Source organism: Ictidomys tridecemlineatus, chromosome 2, assembly GCF_052094955.1.
Source record: "Ictidomys tridecemlineatus isolate mIctTri1 chromosome 2, mIctTri1.hap1, whole genome shotgun sequence".
Classification (NCBI taxonomy): Eukaryota; Metazoa; Chordata; class Mammalia; order Rodentia; family Sciuridae; genus Ictidomys; species Ictidomys tridecemlineatus.
The window spans coordinates 91,073,573-91,096,961 of NC_135478.1; the positions used below are offsets into that span (position 1 = coordinate 91,073,573).

General features: G+C 37.2%; 2 protein-coding genes and 1 non-coding gene across 7 annotated transcripts; 1 reads left to right on the top strand and 2 right to left on the bottom strand.

Moving 5' to 3' along the window:
* Nucleotides 1–5: 5 nt before the first annotated feature.
* Nucleotides 6–9,190, top strand: Vps29 (VPS29 retromer complex component). Of its 4 annotated transcripts, none has more exons than XM_078039176.1 (6): nt 71–149; nt 1,591–1,687; nt 2,422–2,499; nt 5,793–5,984; nt 8,068–8,303; nt 8,701–9,190. In XM_078039176.1, the coding sequence occupies exons 2-6, from the start codon at nt 1,664–1,666 to the stop codon at nt 8,816–8,818; spliced, it is 648 nt and encodes a 215-aa protein (XP_077895302.1). In that variant the 5' UTR covers nt 71–149; nt 1,591–1,663; the 3' UTR covers nt 8,819–9,190. The 4 variants fall into 4 exon arrangements, with proteins under 4 accessions (XP_005329672.1, XP_077895302.1, XP_077895303.1 ...); XM_078039177.1 differs by having other exon boundaries at nt 73–149; nt 2,488–2,499; XM_078039178.1 differs by lacking the exon at nt 71–149 and adding an exon at nt 652–719.
* A 1,276-nt stretch (nt 9,191–10,466) lies between these two features.
* Fam216a (family with sequence similarity 216 member A) lies at nt 10,467–23,385 on the bottom strand. Of its 2 annotated transcripts, none has more exons than XM_021729322.3 (7): nt 22,771–23,385; nt 21,365–21,402; nt 15,499–15,620; nt 13,384–13,513; nt 13,129–13,306; nt 12,497–12,579; nt 10,467–10,889 (listed from the first exon to the last, which is right to left on the bottom strand). In XM_021729322.3, exons 1-7 carry the CDS (start codon nt 22,860–22,862, stop codon nt 10,771–10,773), a joined length of 762 nt encoding a protein of 253 aa, XP_021584997.1. In that variant the 5' UTR covers nt 22,863–23,385; the 3' UTR covers nt 10,467–10,770. The 2 variants fall into 2 exon arrangements, with proteins under 2 accessions (XP_021584997.1, XP_021584998.1); XM_021729323.3 differs by having other exon boundaries at nt 21,371–21,402; nt 22,771–23,383.
* LOC120892062 (U6 spliceosomal RNA) lies at nt 20,094–20,200 on the bottom strand. Its single transcript, XR_005736733.1, has one exon. It is a non-coding gene; the product is annotated as a U6 spliceosomal RNA (small nuclear RNA).
* Nucleotides 23,386–23,389: the final 4 nt, after the last annotated feature.

Below are 23,389 nucleotides of genomic sequence, written 5' to 3' on the forward strand. Positions count from 1 at the left end.
CGGTAAAAGGACTGTGCGGGTCCCCGTAGGGCCGTCTCCAGTCGACCTCGCTTTTCATTGGTTGAGAGGAAAGTGGGCGGGTCACCGAGGAACCTGAGGAAGAGGGTGGCTGCTGTTCTGGTGACTGAGCGGAGCCCGGTGACAGGATGGTGAGGACCGCCGCTGGTGACCCGGGCCTGGCTATCGGCGGGGTTACTGCATCGTTGGGAGCCGTGGGGGATTTCAGGGCGAGGGCTTGGGCCATCCCGGAGGCGTTGGCGAGCGCGGCCGAGGCGCCGGCCTGGGGAAGGCCCAGGAGGAGGGCTAGGAAAGGAAGGGAGCGGCCACCTCTGGGTGCGGGCGGTGCTGGCCTCGCCCCTGGGCCCCAGGAGCCAGAGGATGTCTGCGGGTGGACAGGGCCTCAGCTGCCTGCTCTGTCACGAGTTCGGCACGCTGGAGTGGGGAGGGCCTTGGGGCGGCACCTCCAGCGGCCCCCTCCGCTCCCAGGCGTGCCCTGCTCCTTTCCAGCTGGTTGGGGTGTGCTGGCCGCCACCCTGTGTGGCGAAAGCTGACCTCAGTGCCTAACGGGAAGTCTCCGCAGAACTCACTGGCCGTTCAAGTTTGCCATCTAGGCAAAGGGAGCGAGAGCCGATCTCTTTGCCCCTGGAATGACACGCAGCTGCCCTTGCTCTCCGAAGGCAGTGCCTGGGGCGACTCTCTAGAGCAGGATTCCTTGATGGGTGTGTGAATTCCATGAAATTATTTGGAAAATTTTGTGGACATGTGCTTTTGGGGTGGGAGAGAGAGCCAGAGTTGGCGCCAAGGGGTATTTTAGGGAGCTTTACCGCATTCCTGCATCGTATTTCCCCATGATTCCCCATCCAGCTTCAGGCTGTCTTCCATCACCCCCACAGGTTGCTAACCTTAAAACCCAACTACAGGGGCTGGGCTGTGGCTCGGCTGTGGCTCATTGGTAGAGCACTTTCCCACTTTAATTCCACTTTCCTAGCACGTGTGAGGCACTGGGTTCGATCCTCAGAACCACATTATAAAAATATATCATGTCCATCTACAACGAAAAAACAAACAAAACACCAAACTACATAAAAACTGGGGAGCTGCTGCTGTAGAGGATTCATAATTGTAATCAGATTTTCTAAGGTGTCTTTGGCTCTCTAAAATGTCAACTGTCGGCAGAGGAACTCTGATATTCTTGATGTTTGTGTTGGTGGAGTTTAACTGGAGGAACTTCTCTCTGATCATTACATTTTTAATACTGTTACTATTCTATAACAAATAGTACCTTTCAAAAGGTGTTTTATAAGGTGACAGTCTAAAATTTGAATTGTATAATTGTTTCTTTAAAGGCTTTAATCCTGGCCTGGTGTGGTGGTGCATGCCTGTAATCCCAGGGGTTTGATGGCAAATTTGAGGCAGCCTTGGCAATTTAGATAGACCCTGTCTCAATATAAAAAAATAAAAAGGGCTGGAGGTGTAGCTCACTCGTAGGGAGCTCTGGGTTCAACCTCCAGTACCAAAAATATGTAATAATATTATTATTGTTATTAACAAAGGCTTTAATCCCACTTTTGACTTTTTGCTTCTAAACAGACTCCAATTTACAGTACTGTTGAGACATTTATCCAAGGGAGAAGAAATACTTTCCAGCCATGATTCCAAATTCATGTTTCAGAAGTTGTTTAGAAAGGTGAACACTTTTGGGGGTAGATGGACTTTTCATATGAAAAAGAACTGAACAAAATTTATCATCAGCTAATTCTTTTATGAGTAAAAACATTTTATTTGGCAAAGAATTTTAGAGACATTTAACACTGTACAGTGCCCAGAGTCTGTGGGCAGCAAATTTAGATACCAGGAAGGTCCAATTTTAACTGGATTAATGTGTCTGTCTTTATTATCTTTGTTGACATTTTTGTCACTTGATATATATTTATGGTATTGTATACATCCTCTATGAAAAAAACAGCTGCAGCATAGTTTTTCACTATTAGAACTTTGAACATAAGAGAATTAAAGCCAATATACCTGAAGGATAATTAGAGCCCAAGAATCCAGAAGAGATTAACCTTTAGGCTATTGCCAATGAATTTCCAAATTGTTTTCTAAAAATTAAAAACTTTATTCTAAAATTTTAAACAGAAGAGAAACAAAAGAGATGGGAGTCAACATGGAGAACAAGATCAAATAGAAAAGTAAAAAAACTTATAAGGCAATTTTATTAAAAAGTGAGCATTCATGTCATGTTTTAAAGTACAGCAAATGGTTCTTTGGTTATTATTTTGAGCACAGCTGATTTTTAACATTTTCTTTCTTAACAATTAGAAATCATTAACAATTTTTTGCATATTCATTTGGTGTGGGATTTTTTGTTGTTGTTCTTTTTTTGATTTGTTTCCTTTTGTTGCTTTCTTTTAACACTAGTCATGTTTCATCCTTTTTTTTCCCCCCCATCCCCCTGTCTGCAATCAACTTCTTCATTCCACTAAGGCTGGGCACAGAGTAAGTTTCTTCTCTTAGCTCCTACTAACAATGGTGGTTGGGTGGCTGTTACTGACTGAGTTTCTCACCCTTTTGAGATCTGTCAAATAGGAAGTAACCAAATTCCCATGCTTTGTTTGGGTTGTTTCTTTATATGAATTTAACAAGACTGCCATATCCAGGATCTTTTGCTGTCTTAAAAGACTCTATAATCTGTATCTAACCTAATTTGTCAAAGTGTGGAATATTGGCAAAGACACTCCTGAACATATACTATATGATACTCTTTCCCTTATAACTTTGTCACCAGCAGAAAACCAGAGGATTCTGCCCTAATAAGAATCCTTAATTAATTTGAAAAAATTTCAGTGTGGTCTTCATACAGTTGTAGCTTTAGACTATTAATAGTCTTGGATATATGTGAGGATAATGCAGAGTGCTTTGAAGAATTTAGTTCATCGGTCATAAAGTATCATGACTAATTTTCTTTCTAGTGCATTCTGATTGAATGGTTCATTCATTATTAGTCCCAAACATGTTCAACCTCTAATAGACATATACACTGTTATGAATTTGTTCATTTTTAAATATAAAAATCTATTTTTTATCTTTTTCTTATATGCCAGCTTCCACATTAACTATGTACTTCAATCCATATCTGAAAGGATTCCACTTTAGAATGAAGATTGTTCTAGGGGTTGGTGTTTGTGGCTCAGAGGTAGAGCACTTGCCTACCATGTGTGAGATACTAGGTTCGCTCCTCAGCACTACATAAAAATAAAAGATATTGTGTCCACCTATAACTAAAAAATAAATATTAAAAAACAGAATGAAGATTGGTCTGTATCAAGGTGTTTTTATATTGATTACCAATGAGGGTGGAAACTACTTTGTAGAGTTTTTTAGTTCTACAGAGTTTATGTCCACTAAGCACTCCATTGAAACAGGTCATTGCACAAATATCTACTGAAACTATATTTATAAACTATAAAATGATATTTATAAGCTATAAAGAAGAAACTTATTTAACAGTTTCTCTTAAAATGTGCTAATTTTGTAACCTCATGTTACTTCAGTTACTTTGGGTCCTGATAACAGTTCCTTTCCTTTGCAGTCATTTTTATTTTTGTTGCCAGATGAATCAAACTTGCTTTAGAAATCATTTTAATTTACACATTTTGTTTTTTGATTAATTTCAGTTTATAAAGTCTGTGGGAGCAAAATTATTTTATCACATTAGGTATTTAATATTTTCTTTGATAATATTGAGGAATAGTCATGCCTTAGTTAAGGATGTTGACCAAATTGTTATATCATGTGCAAACACATATGTAACAAAGAATCCCACTATTGCATATAATTATAATGCACCGATTTAAAAATATGGGGAAAGGGGGCTGAGGTTATAGCTCAGTGTCGGAGCACTTGCCTAGTATGTGCAAGGCACTGGGTTCAATCCTTAGCACCACATACAAATAAAAAATAAAGGCAGTCTGTCCATCTACAACTACAAAAATTTTTTAAAAAATATGGAGAAAAAAGGGCAGAGAAAAAGCATGTACCTTTATGGATAGGATGTCTATAAGGGAAAACATCCTGTATGAAATGAAGGTGCTTAAACTAAAAACATTAAGAAATTGATTATGTTGTCTTTTTGAGGGCAGATTTTTTTTATTATATTATTATTACTTTTTTTTTTTTTTTTTTTTTTTTTTTTTTTAAAGAGAGAGTGAGAGAGGGGAGAGAGAGAGAGAGAGAGAGAGAATTTTTAATATTTATTTTTTAGTTCTCGGCGGACACAACATCTTTGTTGGTATGTGGTGCTGAGGATCGAACCCGGGCCGCACGCATGCCAGGCGAGCGCGCTACCGCTTGAGCCACATCCCCAGCCCCATTATTACTTTTTTTTTAAACTGGGGGTTTCTCTGAGGGGCACTCTACACTGAGCTACATCCCCAGCCTTTTTTAAAATTTTGAGACAGGGTCTCACTAAATTGCCAAAACTGGCCTCGAACTTGGATTCCTCTTGCCTCAATTCTCAACCTCTCAAATAGCTAGATTACAGACATGTGCCAATATGCCTGGCTGAGGACAGAAATTATTTTTAAATTATCTTTTTTAACAATATTCTGTTAAATGACTAAATTATATAATGTTATTTGTCAAATCTTGAAATTTTACAGAAGTGGGGGTTTTTATTCTTTTATATTTCAGAGCAAAATATGATTTTGTCCTCTGAGACTATGTTGCAACTCTAAACTACCTCCTGCTAAATTCATCACTTATTTAACTGACTTTTCTTTTTTGTTTTAATCCTCTAATGCACAATAAAGATTGTGAATTTTTTTTTAAGTTTGGGAATTATACTGACAGTACATAGGTAATTTAATCTAGGAAATAAAAACATGACAGAGTTTCTAATGAAGGAAAGTGAAAATATCAAAAAAGGTTATAATTCATAAGCACATCTTTATTGTAACTCTGAATCATAGGCTGTTTTTGTACCTCTGTAATGCATAGCTAATAGTTGGAAGTAACAAAAATGGTAAATTTTGGCTTCTATTCTCCAAACTGACAACCTAGTATATGCATCAATTACAGAATTAACTTCTCTCTCATTAAATTTTTAATAATCCCCTTTAATAATGCTTCTGGAATTAAGATATAAATTTTACGTTACAACTACAGAAATATGAATTGCCCTATAAGCCTTCAAAATGCCCAGTTCTATAGGGTTCAGTATTATACGTTTCATTTTGTGGTTTTGTTTAATTCAGAATAATTTATAGATCTCTAAATAAGTCACTTTGGAATGCTTGATTTTATTCTTGATAGGTAGAATGATTATCTGTATTGTGTATACTTAATTGTTTATGACCAAAATATAATTATTGATTTAGGGGCTAGGAATATAGCTCAGTTGGTAGAGTGCTTGCCTTGAATACATAAGGCCCTGGGTTCAATCCCTAGCACCACACACACACACAAAAAAAAGATTGATTTATTATTATGTGTTTTGATTTGAATAGTCATGATAGAAACTATATGAACAACTTCTATCAGGTTCTGGAATTTCTGATAAATTTAATTTAAAAGGGGAGTTATGGAGAAATTTAAAAAAAATTTTTTTTGTAGTTGTACGTGGATAGCATGCGTTTATTTTTGTTTATTATTATTTTTTTTTGTGTGGTGCTAAGGATCAAACCCAGTGACTCTCATGTGCTAGCAAGTGCTCTGCCACTGGCCCCAGCCCAAGAATGTCATTTTTTGACATCATGTTTAATATGCTTTATCTCATCTTGACACTTTTAAAGTTGGTGTTGGTATTAGGAGATCTGCACATCCCACATCGTTGCAACAGTTTACCTGCTAAATTCAAAAAACTCCTGGTACCAGGAAAGATTCAGCACATTCTCTGCACTGGAAACCTTTGCACCAAGGAGAGTTATGACTATCTCAAGACTCTGGCTGGTGATGTTCACATTGTGAGAGGAGACTTTGATGAGGTGATGTATTTGCCTTTCCTTCTCAGATATTTCCCCTTCTTAATTTTTACTTATATAAGCTTTTTCCTTTAGACTAGGGTATCTGTATTGCTAAGGTCTTTTTCTCTTATCTCTCTTTTTAAAAATTTCCAACTGTAAAATTACAATTATCATTTATCTGAGATGCTTAGGACCAGAATTATTTTGGATTTCAGGTTTGTTTTGAATTTTGGAATATTTCTATACACTTACTTTGGGGATATGAACCAAGTCTAGAAATGAAATTCACTATGTTTCATTCATACACACTTTAAACACATAGCCTGAAGGTAATTTATACAATGTTTTCAGTGTGCCTGCATTTTCAGGAAAGCCTAACATGTGGCATGAGGTGTGGAATTTTCTATCTGTGTCATTGTGTGGGTCACTCAAAAAGATTCAGATTTTGGAGCATTTCAGATTTTGGATTTTCAGATTAGGGATGCTCAACCCATATTACACAGATGTAAACTACCCCACAAACACATTAAATAATTATTCCTACTAAATAAATTGATGCTGAGTAAAGTGGCCTTGTTACTATTTTTGTAGTGCCATCATTTGGTTTCTTTTTTGTTGTTGCTATGAACTTCTCCCCACCACCATCACCACCTTTACTGACCTATCAAGCTAACACATCACTTTCCTGTGTTCCACTTTCTTCACTCTACCCTTCTTTCCTCCTGTTTATTCTCTAAGAAGCACCCAGTGTGATCCTTTTTAAGTAAAATAAGACCCCATCACTACTCTATTGACAGGGATTGGCTATAAAGCATAAGAGAATTAAAATGGAATGAGAGAAATATTCTATATTTTGAATGTGGCAGTACTTACACAGCTGTATGCATTTATCAAAACCCATTAAGTTGAAAAAAATTAAATTATACACCAAAGAGGATTATTTTACTGTATGTAAATTATACCTTAATAAATCTAACGTTCTAGAGTTTCGATTTTGCCCAATAATTAATGAGATTTTTCACAAATTACTTCTCCTTTTTGACTTTTAGTAAATATGATTAGAATAGATAATTTTTAGGCCCTTACCAATGTAACTTAAAGACAAACCTGATTCTGGGATAAAAATTTTATTTTGCACTTCTGGGAATGTAAGCTTTTTCATAAATTATCTAACTTGGTTGGTACTCTCTAACAAGGTTCTTTTATACCAAACCAAATGGACATAGTATGGTCTATTTTTTTTTTTAACTTTTTTTTTTTTTTTTAGTGGTTTTAGTTTGGATAAACTATAGGTGGTATAAAAGTCAAAGACCAGAGTAATAACAAGGACAGGGGCAAACTTCTTATTCATAATTAGAATACAGGTCTGGTTAATTAAATACAGGGTTTCCATCTGTTATTTTAAAGAAGTCTAATTAGCAAGAATTCAATCTTTTTTTTTTTTTCCTCTAATTTGCTAGATCCACAAACCCTGGAGCTGTGCTACTAGAATTTGGATCTTAGTCACTCACTGGCATGTAACGTTGGGCAAATTATTTTGACCTATTTGTGCCTCAGTTTCCTCATCCTTAAAAGGTTGAATATTTATACAGTGATTTTTTAAAAAACATTTCTAAAATACATGTTTTTGCTAGGCATACACCTGTAATCCCAGTGACTCAGGAGGCTGAAGTAGGAAGATCATAAGTTCAAGGCCAGCCTCAGTAACTTAGCAAGACCCTGCCTAAATAAATAAATAAATAAATAAATAAATAAATAAATAAATAAATAAATAAATAAATAAATAAATAAAAAAAAGAGGCTGGGCATGGTGGTGCATGCCTGAATCCCAGCAGCTCGGGAGACTGAGCCAGAAGGATATCAAGTTCAGAGCCAGCCTTAGCAACTGTGAGGTGCTAATCAACTCAGAGAGACCTTGTCTCTAAATAAAATACAAACTAGGGCTGTGGCTTAGTGGTCGAGTGCCCCTGAGTTCAATCCCCAGTAGCAAAAAATAAATATATAAAAAGACTGGGGATGTAGCTCAGTGGTGGAATACCCCTGGATTCTATCCCCAGTACCAAAAAATAAAATTCATGTTTTCTTTATCTCTTTCTTATATTAGAATCTGAATTATCCAGAACAGAAAGTTGTGACTGTGGGACAGTTCAAAATTGGTCTGATCCATGGACATCAAGTTATTCCGTGGGGAGATATGGCCAGCTTAGCCCTGTTGCAGAGACAGTTTGATGTGGACATTCTTATCTCAGGGCACACACACAAATTTGAAGCATTTGAGCATGAAAATAAATTCTACATTAACCCAGGTTCTGCCACTGGCGCTTATAATGCCTTAGAAACGTAAGTAGTATACAATTTAGAAATTTGGGGGCTTTAGTAAAGTTAATGATTGTGTGTTTGACATTTCATAAAAGACATGTAATCTTTTAAATAACTGTGTACTTTTTAGCAGTCTTCTTTTGGTAATTATTCTTTTGAGTATGTAAGTAATAATCAGATTTTTTAGTTCAAATTGTTATCTTTTCTTTTTTAATTTTATTTTTTTAGTTATTGATAGAACTTCTATTTTTATTTTGTTTATATGTGGTGCTGAGAATTGAACCCAGTGTTTCACACTTGCTAGGCAAGTGCTCTACCACTGAGCCACCACCCCAGCTCCTCAAATTGTTATCTTAAATTGAGATTTATAGTGCTGTTTCTCTTTAGTACAGAATACTAACTTTTTTTTTTCTTTCAGAAATATTATTCCTTCATTTGTGTTGATGGATATCCAGGCATCTACAGTGGTCACTTACGTCTATCAGCTAATTGGAGATGATGTGAAAGTAGAACGAATTGAATACAAAAAATCTTAAAGCCATGCCTGTTCATGATTTTGTGGGTTTTTTTTTTTTCATTCCTTTGTTTAAGTAATTAAATGCTTAAGAGCCACACAGTTGTATTAACTTCAGTAATATTTTGCAGTAAGAAATGTCTTCTTTGTTTATACATAAGTGCTCTGAGCTTCTTGTAAACTATAAGAATATATTTGCAGTATATAGTTTCTATGAAAAAAAAAGTCCACGACACAGTAGATAGTCATGTGTTTAGAAAAATTTATCCTTGACAATATCTTCAAAGTTAGTATTTGGACTTTATTGCAAAGGTAGTGCATGAAGAGAAAGAATTTAGACTTTCTGTATACATTTTTCTCTTCTCTAGTAATAAATGTTTACCTTTCATTTATACTTTTTTGATAATCTGTGTTTAATTTTTTAAAAAACATAAAAATGAAAGACCAAATGAAACCGCAAAATTTAAGTATTAAAGGGGTAGTTGAGATGACCTCTCAGAGCACTCTTCTCTTACAACATTCTGTCATAAAATTGACCTCACATTTTATTTTCTACATAATGTCTCATATTGATTGATTAAATCAGCAGTGATTCTTTTAAACTGTTGCTACTCCCATTTTTTAAGATTTAACAACATTTTTAAAGTATATTTTTTAATTGTATTTGGACATAGTACCCTTATTTTATTGATTGATTTTTTTAAGGTGTAATTTTTGAAATTTTTCTTTTTTCACAGTTTTCTTTTAAATATGATTTTTAGTTGTAGATGGACACAATACCTTATTTTGTTTATTTGTTTATGTGGTGCTGGGGATCGACCCTAGTGCCTCATGCATGCTAGGCAAGCATTCTACCATTGAGCCACAACCCCAGCCCTTATTGATTTATTTTTTGTGTGTGGTACTGAGGATTGAATGCAGGGCTTCACACGTGCTAGGCAAGTGCTCTATCACTGAGCCACAACCCCAGAATTTTTTTTTTTTTTTTTTTTTTTTTGGTAAGAACCACTCAAGTTTCTCTGGGAAGCTCACTAAAGTGCAAATGTAAAGAATCCTGTCAATAGTGCAACTATTGGGCTGGGGATGTGGCTCAAGCGGTAGCACGCTCGCCTGACATGCCTGCAGCCCGGGTTCGATCCTCAGCACCACATACAAAGAAAGATGTTGTGTCCGCCAAAAATTTAAAAATAAATACTGAGATTCTCTCTCTCTCTCTCTCAAAAAAAAAAAAAAAAAGTGCAACTATTCCCAGCTGAATCTAGTTTGAGAGCCTAATTTTTATAAGATAAGGCAAATCTGTACATTTTTAACTTGTATCAAATAGCAACTATTTATTGAGTACCTACTTTGCAAGTAATGATAGTTTTTTTCCCTTTTTTCTTTTTTTTTAAGAGAGAGAATTTTTAAATATTTATTTATTTATTTATTTTTAGGTTTCGGCGGACCCAACATCTTTATTTGTATGTGGTGCTGAGGATCAAACCCAGGCCACAGGCATGCCAGGCAAGCGCACTACCACTTGAGCCACATCCCCAGCCCTAATGATAGTCTTTCAAATGCTATTATACATCTGAGTATTTTGGAGTTTTCTTTATTCCAAACTTGAAGGATATTAGAATATTATTTTAGAATTTAGCATAAGTAGAGAAAGGAATTACATTCATAATGCATTTGTCAGGTTTAAAGAAAAATAATTCATTTTTAAGTGACAAGAAAAATTTTAATTGTACCTAGCTAGAAATACAAGCATATATTACATGTAAATTTTATTACACTAATATCAATGGTACATAGAACTATATCAGACCAATCATATTGTTGTAAAGTTTTTGAACAAACTAAAATTCATGACTTAATGGTGAATAACACCATCCTAAACATAAAGGACACAATTCACAGTCCCTTGCCTTCCCCTTTGGGACACAATATCTTGATGTTATGTCGTGTCTGAATTCAGTCCACAATACATGACTGTCAAGTTAACATCAGATGTTCTCCCCTTTCTTCAATTGACATTGATTGCATACACTTATTTAGTAAATCTTCTTCCTTTTTTTCTTCATTCATGTATGATTCAGAATCATTTGAAGAAACTGAAGGAATAATAAGAATTTATAATGTCTGCTTTGAAACATTTTCAAAATGACCTAGCTCATTAATTAACTTTTAGCAGAGATAATTACCTTAGTCCTCTTACTCTTAAAAATAAGATACACAGTACTATATTCTAAACAAGTTACTGTATAACAAATTCTTTGTTACTAAGTATTCCCATTGGTTTTCTTTCTTTCTTCTCTCCTCCTCTCCCTCTCCTCTCCTCTCTTTATATGCAGTGTCCATAATTGAATCCAGTGCCTCACACATGCTAGGCAAGTACTCTACCGTGGAGCTACAATCCAAGCCCTCTCCCATTGGTTTTCAGAATCTTTTGGTCAGGGAGAAAAAGTGGTCAGTTATATCTTCAGTGTCTTTCCATTTTCCTTTGGTTCTTTCTCTGGGGGGGGCCACAGTGCCTTTTCCCCTCCCCAGGGTTTCCCTAACTGTTCTTTTTGGAACCAGACTTACTTTTTCCCCTTTCTCTAATTTCTTGGGTAGGTATAGTATGGTTTTTACAGCAGAGCTGGGTTGATGCTGTGTACAGCAATGGAATATCAATTCAGAAGGCTTTACTTCCCTACTTCCTAGCCAGTATGGCACTAACTAGAGAATTATTTCATTTCCACTTATAACTCCATTATAATTTTGAGAATTTCTGATCACTCAATTTGTCTTCCAGTTTTTCCTTTTTAATTCTGCAGTGTTCTATACTTGTGGTAGAAAGATCCTTTATGCAGATTCTTTTAAAGTCTGGATTTGACTGAGTTGCATCTATAAAACATTGATAATATCACCTGCTTGGCATGCTTTCACTGGTTTGTTGAATATCAGACAAGATAGTATGAATGATATAGCCCTTTGTAAATTACTAAGTGCTATAGAAAATATGCTATCCATGTAAAAATGGCACTATCTGGGCCAGGATTGTGACTCAGTGGTGGATTACTTGCCTAGCACGTGTGAGGCATTGGGTTTGATCCTTGGCACTACATGGAAATAAGTGGATAAAATGAGGGTATTGGGACAGTCTACAACTAAAAAACAAAAACGGCACTATCTTATTAAAGAAGTGTGATGGCTCAAAAAGATATTTTTGGATCAGGGTTCTGACAAATTCATTCTCTGTTGAGTTTTGGACCTTGATATTGTAAATATATTGAGAATTAGAAATACTGTGGGCTGGGGAAGTAGCCCAGCATGTGTGAGCCCTATGTTTGATTCCCAGCATCCCCAAAAGAAGAAAAAGAAATAATTTGAATCTCATTCCCTTGAGCTGTGTATTCTTTTAATTGAGAGCATAAACTATTTCATGTTTAGGGCTTTTTAAAATATTTTTTTTTTAGTTGAAGATGGACACAATACCTTTATTTATCTTTATGTGGTGCTGAGGATCAAACCTAGTGCCTCACACATGCTAGGTGAACGCTCTACCAGAGTTACAGTCTCAGCCCCCTCATGTTTAGTTTTTTATTTGGAACAATTAAGGCAGAGATCACATTCTAAAACTTGTAATGTCTTCATAATAAAAGTGAAACTACATTTAGTTTAATATTTTTAAACCTAAGATCTTAAAAAATGCATAATTTTTAAATTCCAAATTTACCTGGTTGCATGAATAGTCTGCCAGGTCTTCTAAAAATCTTCAGTGACTTACATTTTATTTTAGATGCATACCCAGTTTTTAACCTATAATAAAAGAAAGTATCTGAATTGGAGCCAACAAAGTGAACAGCTGCTTAATGCACATGGAAATCTACACAAATTATTTTTTTTAGCTACTAGAATTACCAGAGACCGCTTAAGTCCCTAAATACTCCTGTGATTTATTAATCCTGAAATGCAAAGTTAATTATAGAAGTGCAGTTTGAATATTGGGGCTTTCTAATCTCTTTTTTCCTCCTTTTTTTTTTTTTTTGTTTTTTGTTTTTTGTTTTGAAATACTCTCCAGTGCAGAAGCAACCATAACTCTCCTTTTGCAAGTATTTGTATTTTTTTAAATTTGAATGGAAACATATTGAAATGATCTGTCTGATCAAGTTTTTTACAATTCCACAAAACATGTTCTTAAAAAAGTGGCTATTTCAATCAACTCAGTAAAGAGAAAGATCCTTTTGTGCTTTCTGTCCACCTAGTCTGAGTTTAGTAAAGTGAACATACTAGGGAACACAAACTAGTGAGCTACCCTTCAGATAAATTTGGGCACATTCTCTCCCACTTAAACCTCAAGAAACAGACCCTTCTTTGTTTCTCACTGGTCGCCAAAGGGAATGATGTATGATCATTTCAGGTGCAGATATGGCTGCAATGTTAGAAGACTCCTCCCTCTCCAGTTGGTGTCGCCATATAGTGCAGGAGTAATGCTGTTTCTGTGAGTAAGGAGAGCAGAGGCGGCTCTTATGATGAGTGAGGACACCTGTCATATAAATCACCACAGTTAGATGGCCCTCTCACTTCTTGAACTAGTGAGACACCAACTGGAGGTGTACCTGCCTGGCTTTTGTAAGCTGCGCTGAATCACATACATGTACTGCCTCTTCATCAAGGTCCTCAGGTAGTTTACATTATAGATCTTAGCAATGCTGCACAGATAACGCTTCTGGCCTATGGTGAGGTCTGGATGCTAAAAGAATAAAAGATTTATGATCAGCATTATAGAACAGAAGTTGACAGTCTCCCTTATGTGAAAGAGTGGATGTTTAGGAGAGCTGTGCCATTTGTACATTTGACTTAAACAAATTAAACTATGTTAATGTGGCCAAAAGAAAAAGAAATGGCCATTTAAAGAGTGCAAGTGGGGGCTGGGGTCCTATTTCCGGGGTAGAGTACTTGCCTGGCATGAGTGAGGCTGGGTTTGATTCTCAGCACCACATATAAATAAGTAAAATAAAGGTCCATTGACAATTTTAAAAATTAAAAAAAAAGTGCAAGTGAGCTGGGGATTAGCTCAGTTGGTAGAGTTCTTGCTGCCCTGGGTTCAAACCCCAGCAACACACACACACACACACACACACACACACACACACATGAATAAAGAATGCAAGTAATTTTGACATTCCACTCAAGTAATCCAGATGTCCTTTGAGTTTTGAGTATCCCCTGCCCTAGAGGAATAAGGGAGTGAATCTGCTGTTCTGCCAGCAATTTTTACTTTGTATATACTGCATTTTACCTTCTCGATATTTTTTTAAATATTCATTTTTTAGTTTTAGGTGGACACAACATCTTTATTTTACATTTATGTGGTGCTGAGGATCAAACCCAGTGCCTTGTGCATGCCAGGCGAGCACTCTACCACTGAACCACAATGCTAGCCCATCTCAATATGATTTTTGAAGTATAACATAATACCTAAAATTAACCCAATGATTCTACTTATTTTTAACTAAAGTCTTTTTTCCAGTACCAGAATAACTATCAGTATTGGACATACTGAGGGACAGTTAAAATCTCCAGTTAAGTAATTCTGAACGAGTATACTTCTGATTTTGAAGTACATGCTCGATTCAACAGTCTACTATATGTATATATATACACACACAGAATTTACTTTATAATTTCTCTTTTAATGGAGTCTAGCTATGTAGCCCAGGCTAACCTTGAACTCCTAAGTTCAAAAGATCAGCCTTCCAAGTAACTAGGAATACAGGTGCACCACCACACCCAGCTTCTAGAACTGGTCTTACTAGTGAGCGCACAAGTAAATAATTGTAAAACCCTTAATGCCATTTCCTTTACCTGCTGCTTCTAATTTTGTAGTTCTTGAGTTAAATCTTTATAAGGTTAGGTTTTCAACTTTTAACTCTAGAATGACTTTTTGGGGGGGGCAGGGGGTAGTACTAGGGATTGAACCCAGAGGTGCTGTGTCACTGAGCTACATCCCCAGTCATTTGTTATTTATTTTTTAAATTTTGAGACAGGGCTTCACTAAGTTGCTGAGGCTGGTCTCAAATTTGTAATCCTCCAGCCTCAGCCTCCTAAGACACTGGGATTACAGGAATGCAGCCAGTAGAATGGAACTTTCCTTGAGTATCTTTGTGTTTGAGCTTCCTAATAAAGATGCATTAAATCTTTTAATTTTTTTGTTTTAATTAGTTATACATGATAAATTTTTTATTAATATTTATTTTTTCTTTTAGGTGGACACAATATCTTTATTTTATTTTTATATGGTGCTAAAGATCAAACCCAGTGCCTCATGCATGCTGGTACCACTGAGCCACAACCCCAACCCACATTAGATCTTATGATAGGAAATCTATCCTTACATTCATTCATGAGTTTACCCAAGAGATATTTATTGATTCCCAGACAATATGCTGGGTAAACTTTGTAATGTGTAATGCCTTAACCTCTTGGTAAGTAGTATTTTTGATAAAAGTTCAACTCTGGGGCTAGGCATGTAGCTAGTGGTAAAGTGCTTACCTAGTATGAGCAAATCTTGCATTTCAATCACCAGTAGTGAGGAAAGAAAAAGTTTAGCTCTGACTTCAAATAGTATTTTTCTGGGACTGAGTATAGCTCAGTGGTAGAGTGCTTGCCTAGCATGTGCAAAACCCTCTAGTTGATCCTCAGCATCACAATAAATAAATTTCCCTCAAAATTTACCTTTAAAAAAGATGCATCCTTCATTGATTTAGGGATGTGAATTGTTTGAATTTGAGGCGTTTTCCATAACTCTTGCAGCTTGGCTATGTGAGAGTTCACTCTATGTCCATCTTTGATTCTAACTGTAAACAAGGATATTATGAATTTCAGAAGCAAAAATCAATTCAACAAATTTAATAATATCTAGTTATTTACATGTATTATTATGGAGTAGTAATGTGAGTATTTTATATCAGGTAATTTTTAATACTATGATATGCGATTTGGTTTTAGAACACAAACATCTTGAATGGACATGTCTCCAAAAAATAGACACTAATATCCAATAAACACATTAAAATATACTCATTATCCCTAATCATTTGGGAAACACAAATCAAAAACAGTGAAATATGATTTCATACCCATTAGGATAATTATCATCAAAAAACATAACAAACCACAGGGAACAGTGGCACATACCTATGATCCCAGTGACTCAGGAGGTTGACAAAGGAGGGTCACCAGTTCAAGGCCAGCCTCAGCAACTTATGGAGGCCCTAAGCAACTTAGTGAGACTCTGTCTCAAAAAATAAAACGAGCTGGGGATGTAGCTCAGTGGTTAAGCACTCCTGGTTTCAATCCTGGTGCGTGCGCGCGCGCGCGCGCACACACACACACAAAAAAACAAATACAAAACAGCAAGTGTTGATTAGGATAGGAAGAAATCAATAACCTTGTGCATCATTGGTGGGAATGTAAAATGGTGTAGAAACTGGAAAATAAATTGAATTGCCATGTGATTGAGCAATTCCACTTTTGATCTAGCAATTCCAAAAGAAAGCAAGGACATAAACATATTTGGACACACTCATGTTCATAGCAGCCAAGAGAGGGAAGAAACCTGAGTCCATCAATGGATTAACGGATAAACAAAATATAGTATATCCATCCAGTGAAATATTAGGCAGCCAAAACAAACTAATGTATCCACCTAAAACTAACGATACATAAATAAATAAATATATATTTTTTTAAAAAAGGGAATTCTGACATGCTACTGTATGGTACCCTCGGAACATTAAGCGAAATAAGCCAGTCATAAGATTAATACTATATGATTTCACATATATGAGATACCTAGAAAAGACAAATTCATAGAAATGATGGGCGTCTGGCTGGGGTCGTGGCTCAGTGGAAGAGCACTCACCTAGCATGCATGAGGCACTGGGTTCAATCCTCAGCACCACATAAAAATAAAATAAAGGTATTGTGTCCACCTACAACTAAAAATTATTAAAAAAAAAAAAAAGAAATGATGGGTATCAGGGGCTGGAAAAAAGGAGAAATAGGGATTTACCATAATTTGATATGTGAAATTTTAATTTAGGAAGATGGCTGCACAACAATTTAATGCCAGTGAACTATACACCTAAAACAATTAAAATGTTAAGTTTATTTCCTGCGCAAATAAGTAAATAAATTGTTACCTAACCCAACAGTTTCTGAATACATTGCTTGGACTGTATGCCCTCAAACTAAAAGTACTCTAAGCAAATACTAATCTTTAATTACTAGGCTTCTTTTTTTGTAGAGGTGTAGATTAACAATTCTGAAGCTACTTCTTATGTATTTTAGGACTAACGAATAATTATATCATAGTTAATGGTAGCCAGGTTTCATACTGTTGGAGAAAAAGTTACCCATGAATAAGGAAAGAGGAGGGCACAGAATGAACTATTAAGTAAAAATACAGAAATAGATATATATGTGTGCCATGTAACTCTAACAAGTTAGGGTGGGGACTTGGGGACCATTCTGCTCCCACGGGCTCCTTGGAGAAATGGCTGACACAACAGTACACTATTTTATAGCAAAAAGTAAAATGGGAGGGTTGGAATTTTAGTTCAGTGATGAAGTGTTTGCCTAGCATGCACAAAGCCCTGGATTTGATCCCAGCACCACAGAGAGGAAAAGGGGATAACAAAGTGCTCAAAGGATAATAGAGACAATTTAAAACAGCATAAAAGCCATTTCTAAAGGGTTTACACTGGTTAAATCTCAAATAATCTGAGCAGAAAAACAATGACAGTGAAGGATTTAACCTATTGAATAAAATAAGAATCCATACATTCATAAATAAATACATAAATAAATTCATTTTTTAAGAGAGAGAAGTTTAATATTTATTTTCCAGTTTTCGGCAGACACAACATCTTTGTTTGTATGTGGTGCTGAGGATCGAACCCGGGCTGCACGCATGCCAGGCGAGCGCGCCACTGCTTGAGCCACATCCCCAGCCCAATAAATAAATTCATAAATAAATGATTCAATAAATACATAAACAGTTGGTAGAGAAAGGAAAACTATTCCTTATAACAGGAAATCAATTGAAAAAATGTAGAATGAGGGGCTGGGGATGTGGCTCAGGCGGTAGCGTGCTCGTCCGACAATAATTAGAAAATAAATATTAAAAAAATAAATATAAAATAAATATAAATATTAAAAAATTCTCTCTCTCTCTCTCTCTCTCTCTCTCTCTCAAAAAAAATGTAGAATAAGTAGTAGAATTAGAAACATCATTTGTTTCAAGCCATCATAATAATAATGAATTTAGTGCTGGGTGTGATGGCGCACACCTGTAATCCAGTAGCTCAGGAGGCTTCGGTAGGAGGATCTGAGTTCAAAGCCAGCCTCAGCAAGGGCAAAGTGCTGGACAACTCAGTGCAACCCTGTTTTGAAATACAATACAAAAACAAATACAAAAACTCAGTGGTTGAGTGTCCCTGAGTTCTATCCCTATAACAACAACAACAAAAAAAAGATTAACCCACAGCAAGTGTCTCCTAATGTAATGAACCAAGGTGAACTCGGCATCATTCTGCTGTATTCCTGTGAGAAATGTGAAAAGCTAAATCTCCTCAGGAGGAAAGATCAAACAAACTCAAGTTGAGGGATAGTCTACAAAAGAAATGGCCTGTGTTCTTCACAAATGTGAATGTCAAGAAATACAATTCGGCTGGGCATAGTAATGCCTGTAATCCCAGCAGTTTGGGAGACTGAGGCAGGAAGATCTTGAGTTCAAAGCCAACCTCAGCAACTTAGTGAGGCCATAAGTAACTCAGCAAGACCTTGTATATGATACTAGGCATGGTGATGCACACCTGTAATCCCAGTAGCTCAGCAGGCTCAGGCAGGACAATTTCGAGTTCAAAGTCAGCCTCAGCAAAAGTGAGGTGCTAAGCAACTCAGTGAGACCCTGTCTCTAAATAAAAAAAAAAAATGGGGCTGGGGATGTGGCTCAGTGGTTATGTGCCCCTAAGTTCAATCCCTGGTACCAAAAAAAAAAAACCCAAGATCGAAGCCTGGGGTTGTGGCTCAGTTGTAGAGTGTTTGCCTAGCATATGTGAGGTACTGGGTTTGATCCTCAACACTACAAAAAAAAATTAATAAAATTGGGGCTGGGGTTATGGCTCAGCGGTAGAGTGTTTGCCTCTCATGTGCAAGGGCCTGGGTTCGATCCTCAGCACCATATAAAAATAAAAGTATTGTGTACAACTACAAAAAAATAAATTTAAAAAAATTAATAAAATAAAGGTATTTTATTTATTTATTATTTTATTTATTTAGTTGTAGGTATCTACAACTAAAAATAAAAACAAACAAACAAACAAAAACTAGATAGAGTTAACTTTGGGGGAATCTGAATGAAGATCCTAAACTTTCATGTATTATTCTCACAAATTTTCTGTAAGTCTCAAAGTCAAAATTTCAGAAATGTAATTTATTCCTAAGGTAAATATTAAAGTGTTAGTAGTAAATAAATTGTTAAAAAAAATGGGCTTTAGGGCCTCGGTTGTGACTCAGTGGCATGAGCAGGGTTGAGATCCTAAGCATTACAAGATAAAAAAGAGAAAGAAAGATGGATTTTACTCATTGCTTTGAAGACTACCAAATTTTAGTTGTGGTAAATCAGATTAAAATAACATCTGTAGCGAGGCATGATGGCACACACCTGTAATCCCAGTGACTTGGGAGGCTGAATCAGGAGGATCACAAATTTGAGGCCAGCTTGGGAAATTAGTGTGACCCTGTCCCAAAATAAAAATGGCTGGGTATGTGGCTGAATTATAAAGAAACCTCTCTAGCCCTTTTTATTTTAAGACAGAGACTCACTAAATTGCTTAGGGTCTTGCTAAATTGCAGAGGCTAGCTTCTAACTTGCAATTCTCCTGCCATAGCCTCTAGAGCTGCTGGGATCACAGGCTTGTGCCACCACAACCTGCCTTTTCAGAGTTTTCACTAGGCATATATTTGTTGTTTATTTGAATAGAAAAATCCTACACTATAAAAACCTTTCATTATTATTTTGATATTTGTTTTGAAATTTGCTTTTTTTTTTTGTACCAGGGATTGAACCCAGAGACACTCAACTACTGAGCTACATCTCCAGCCCATTTTATTTATTTTTTATTGAGACAGGGTCTTCCTAAGTTTCCCAGTTGTCCTCAAACTTGCAATCCTCTTGCCTCAACCTCCTCAGTCATAACATCACATGCCACTGTACCTGGATGCTTTTAATTTCTTTTAAATTATTTTTTATGGTTTAATTTTTTTAAAATATGGAATGCTTTGTGAATTTGCATGTCATTCTTGCACAGGGGTCATGCTAATCTTCTCTGTATCATTCCGGTTCTTGTATGTGTATTACTGAAGAGGGTACCCAGCTGCTTTTTAAATATAGTCAATCTATCAAATATACCAATAAATTAAATTTTTTTAATTATTTCCCTTCACATCTGGGTTGTTTTAATCTTATTACTTTTGTTTATTTTTTACATTTTACTATAATTCAGTAAGAATTTTGATAAGGCTAGGCACGGTGGAATATACCTATAATCCCAGCTACTCTGGAGGTTGAAGTAGGAGGCTCACAAATTCAAGGCCTGCCTGGACAACTTAGTTAGACCTTGTCTCAAAACTAACTAACTAACTAAATAAATAAATAAATAAAGGGCTGAGGATGCAGCTCAGTGGTAGAGTGCCCCTGAATTCAATTTCCAGTTGGTGGAGGGAAACCTACAAAGTAAAATATATATACAATCATGTTACATATTTACATTATTATATACATATACATATACATATACATATATGGGTATGAATTTTTTCCCTAGGTAGTTGTAAGGACTATACAGGGACTATACCAAGGAAAAGCAAAAAGAATCCAGGTTTATGCATCATTGAATTTAAATCAAAAATTTAAAAACTGGGGCTGGGATTATAGCATAGCAGTAGAGTGCTTGTCTGGCATGTGTGAGGCACTGGGTTGGAGTCTCAGCACCACATAAAAACAAATAAATAAAAAGATATTGTATTGGGGCTGGAGTTGTGGCTCAATAGTAAAGCACTTGCCTAGCATGTGTAACAAGGCCCTGGGTTCAATTCTCAGCACAACATTTAAATAAATGAATAAAATATCCCCAGACAAGAAATATTTTGTGGACTTTGAAGCTGTTCAGTTTAGAACTTCTTCTTTCCATCCATGTATAAAACCCAGGCTGTGCTCTGCAACCATCAGTTTTGAACACAGCCCTTTTAGAGTTTATGGTTAATTTTTAAAATATTTGATGTCAGATAGCTTTTAAAAAAATTTTTTTTCAAGAATGAAAGGAGTAGGATTTATTCAAGTGAGATGACTGAAACAGAACTCTTGAAGGGGTAAGAGGGAACCCCAGGTAAGGATTGCCTTGAAAATCTTAAAGACAGTTTACCAAAGATGCTAGTAAAGTCTTATTTTAAAAAATCCATTGCCTAAGTAGTTACAGGCAAACTGGTTTCTCTGAACCCTGTTATTTGTGTCATCTGCTCTGTATGCACTACTCACCAGTACCTTTGGAATTCTGATAATAAAGTCCAGCTGATCTGTTAAAAAAGGATATAAATAATATGTAATATTAGCTTTATAAGCACTAAAGAATGTATTTCAAATGAAAAGGATATTAACATATATGCTTTTTGCTTTTCATGTTTCCCTCAGACTATCTTGCAAAATTTTCTCTTGCAAGTCTGCTTAAAACCTAATGGCTCCAAGCTTTTTCCAAAGTGAATTATCAGAAATTTCTACCGTACTTTAAAGGACTTGTTTTAAGCTAAATTTGGTCTCTTATAGTTTCTTAATCTAATTCCTACAGTGAGCTCAATTAAGTAGTTTGTATTTTTCTGTTATTCATCCCATTTCCTTGCTCTTTAATAAGGTAATTTGGTTACTGAAAAGACTGTCCTTTGAAGAGTAAGGTGTGCTGGAACTGATAAATTAGTCTGTAATGTTTCCGATTTCATAAGAATTCTTTTTGACTTTTTCTCAAATTAAGACAAAACCTGCTCCCTTCCTACTTCCTGCAATTTATTCAATGACCAGGAGTTTACTGATCTAACATAATTAGGATTCAGCACTCAGCCAAGCACTGTGAAGAAGAGGAAAGCACATGACCTCATCCCATCTCTAAGAAGTCTTTAAATAGCACCAGATATTTAAATAATAATAATAATAATGCCAGTCACGGTGGTGCACACCTGTAATCCTAGCTATGCCAGCGGCAGAGGTAGGACTGCAAATTCCAGACCAGCACAAATTAGCGTGACTCTGTCTCGAAACAATAAAAAAGCTGTGGATATAGCTCAGAGTCAGAGCGATTACCCAGGAAGCACGAGGCCTGGGATTCCATTCCCAGCGCCGCGCAGGTGAGGAGCAGCAACCCTTGGCTAAGGGTGCAGCTGGAGCCTGGACCATGGGCTGAACTGTACTGTAAACCGCGAGCAGCTCTCGCTTTTAGGGAACAAAGGAAGAATGGGATAAGGATAGCCTCCAGCAGTGACTTCAGTATCTCAACTATCTTCATCATCATTGGCTATTACAAGCTCCCATCTAACAGAATGGTGCTTAATGTCAAGGAACTGGCTTACTGACTTGGAAGCCCTCCGGACGTTTACTGCCTACTCAGTTCCCCGCAATTTTCCCAGCAAGTTTTGCAGCGCCCTCTAGGGGCAGAAAGATGCACGCAGGCGACTGTCGCAGTGATCAGCGTTCAGTCACTGCACCAAGCCCCTCCCCTAAACAGCGAATCAGCCACCATTATTTTCCATCCTGGCCACTTTAACAAAGCTTCTCCCCTCCCCTCACTTCACTGCGCAGAGGACCAGTCCACGAGCAGAGCTGCCAGCCCCCACCCGTCCCCTGCAGGGGCTGACGCTCGGAGCCGAACCCCCAACCCTCGGGGCCCGCAGCCTCACCCGCTGCCGCCACCCCCGGTCCCGGGCACAGCGGGCGGCTTTGCGGAATTGCTGCACTCGGTCCAGTCGGACCCAAGACCCCGGCCCGGCATCTCCGCGGTGCCGCGACCGCGAGCAAAGTGCGGGAGCAGCTTCCCTCTCTCCCCTCTCCCGTCTGCACGCGTGCGTCAGGCTCGGAGATATGGGGGTGAAAAAGAGGACCACGCCGAATTCTAGCCCCTCAGACGCCGTGCGGACGCGGCCCGAGTAGCGTCGGGAGAGAGCGAGGAGGGCAGATCCACAACCCCGGAGTTCAACTGGGGGAGGGGCGGGAGTCCTTTAGTTGATCGAGCGTCTGCAAGTTAGCATCTTTTTATGGAAGGGACGCGTCACAGGGAGGAAACATAAGCGCTCCTTAAAACAAAAGGTGTCCTCCACGTCAGCGTTCCAGACCCTCAGCAAATTTGCAAATCTTGGGTGTCACCATGTAAGTAAAATCATGGACCACGGCACCAGGCGGAGGGATGCTAAGTGATATCCGTTATCCGTTATCCCCCAGGCAACCAGGATTGGCAAGTTTCCCAACCGCCGATTTCTGCCCACTGCTTCTGCGCATACGCAAGGCCCTCGCCGCGTTTCT

Coding starts and splice junctions, on each gene's coding strand:
- Vps29 (XM_078039176.1), top strand. CDS start 1,664: ATGTTTCAGAAGTTGTTTAGAAAG. Junction 2,500..5,792: donor CCACTAAGGCTGGGCACAGA/GTAAGTTTCTTC, acceptor ACACTTTTAAAG/TTGGTGTTGGTATTAGGAGA. Junction 5,985..8,067: donor TGAGAGGAGACTTTGATGAG/GTGATGTATTTG, acceptor TTCTTATATTAG/AATCTGAATTATCCAGAACA.
- Fam216a (XM_021729322.3), bottom strand. CDS start 22,862: ATGCCGGGCCGGGGTCTTGGGTCCGACTGGACCGAGTGCAGCAATTCC. Junction 21,403..22,770: donor ACCGGGGGTGGCGGCAGCGG/GTGAGGCTGCGG, acceptor CTTTTTTAACAG/ATCAGCTGGACTTTATTATC. Junction 13,514..15,498: donor AGGATGCATCTTTTTTAAAG/GTAAATTTTGAG, acceptor TTATTCTTTTAG/CATCCAGACCTCACCATAGG.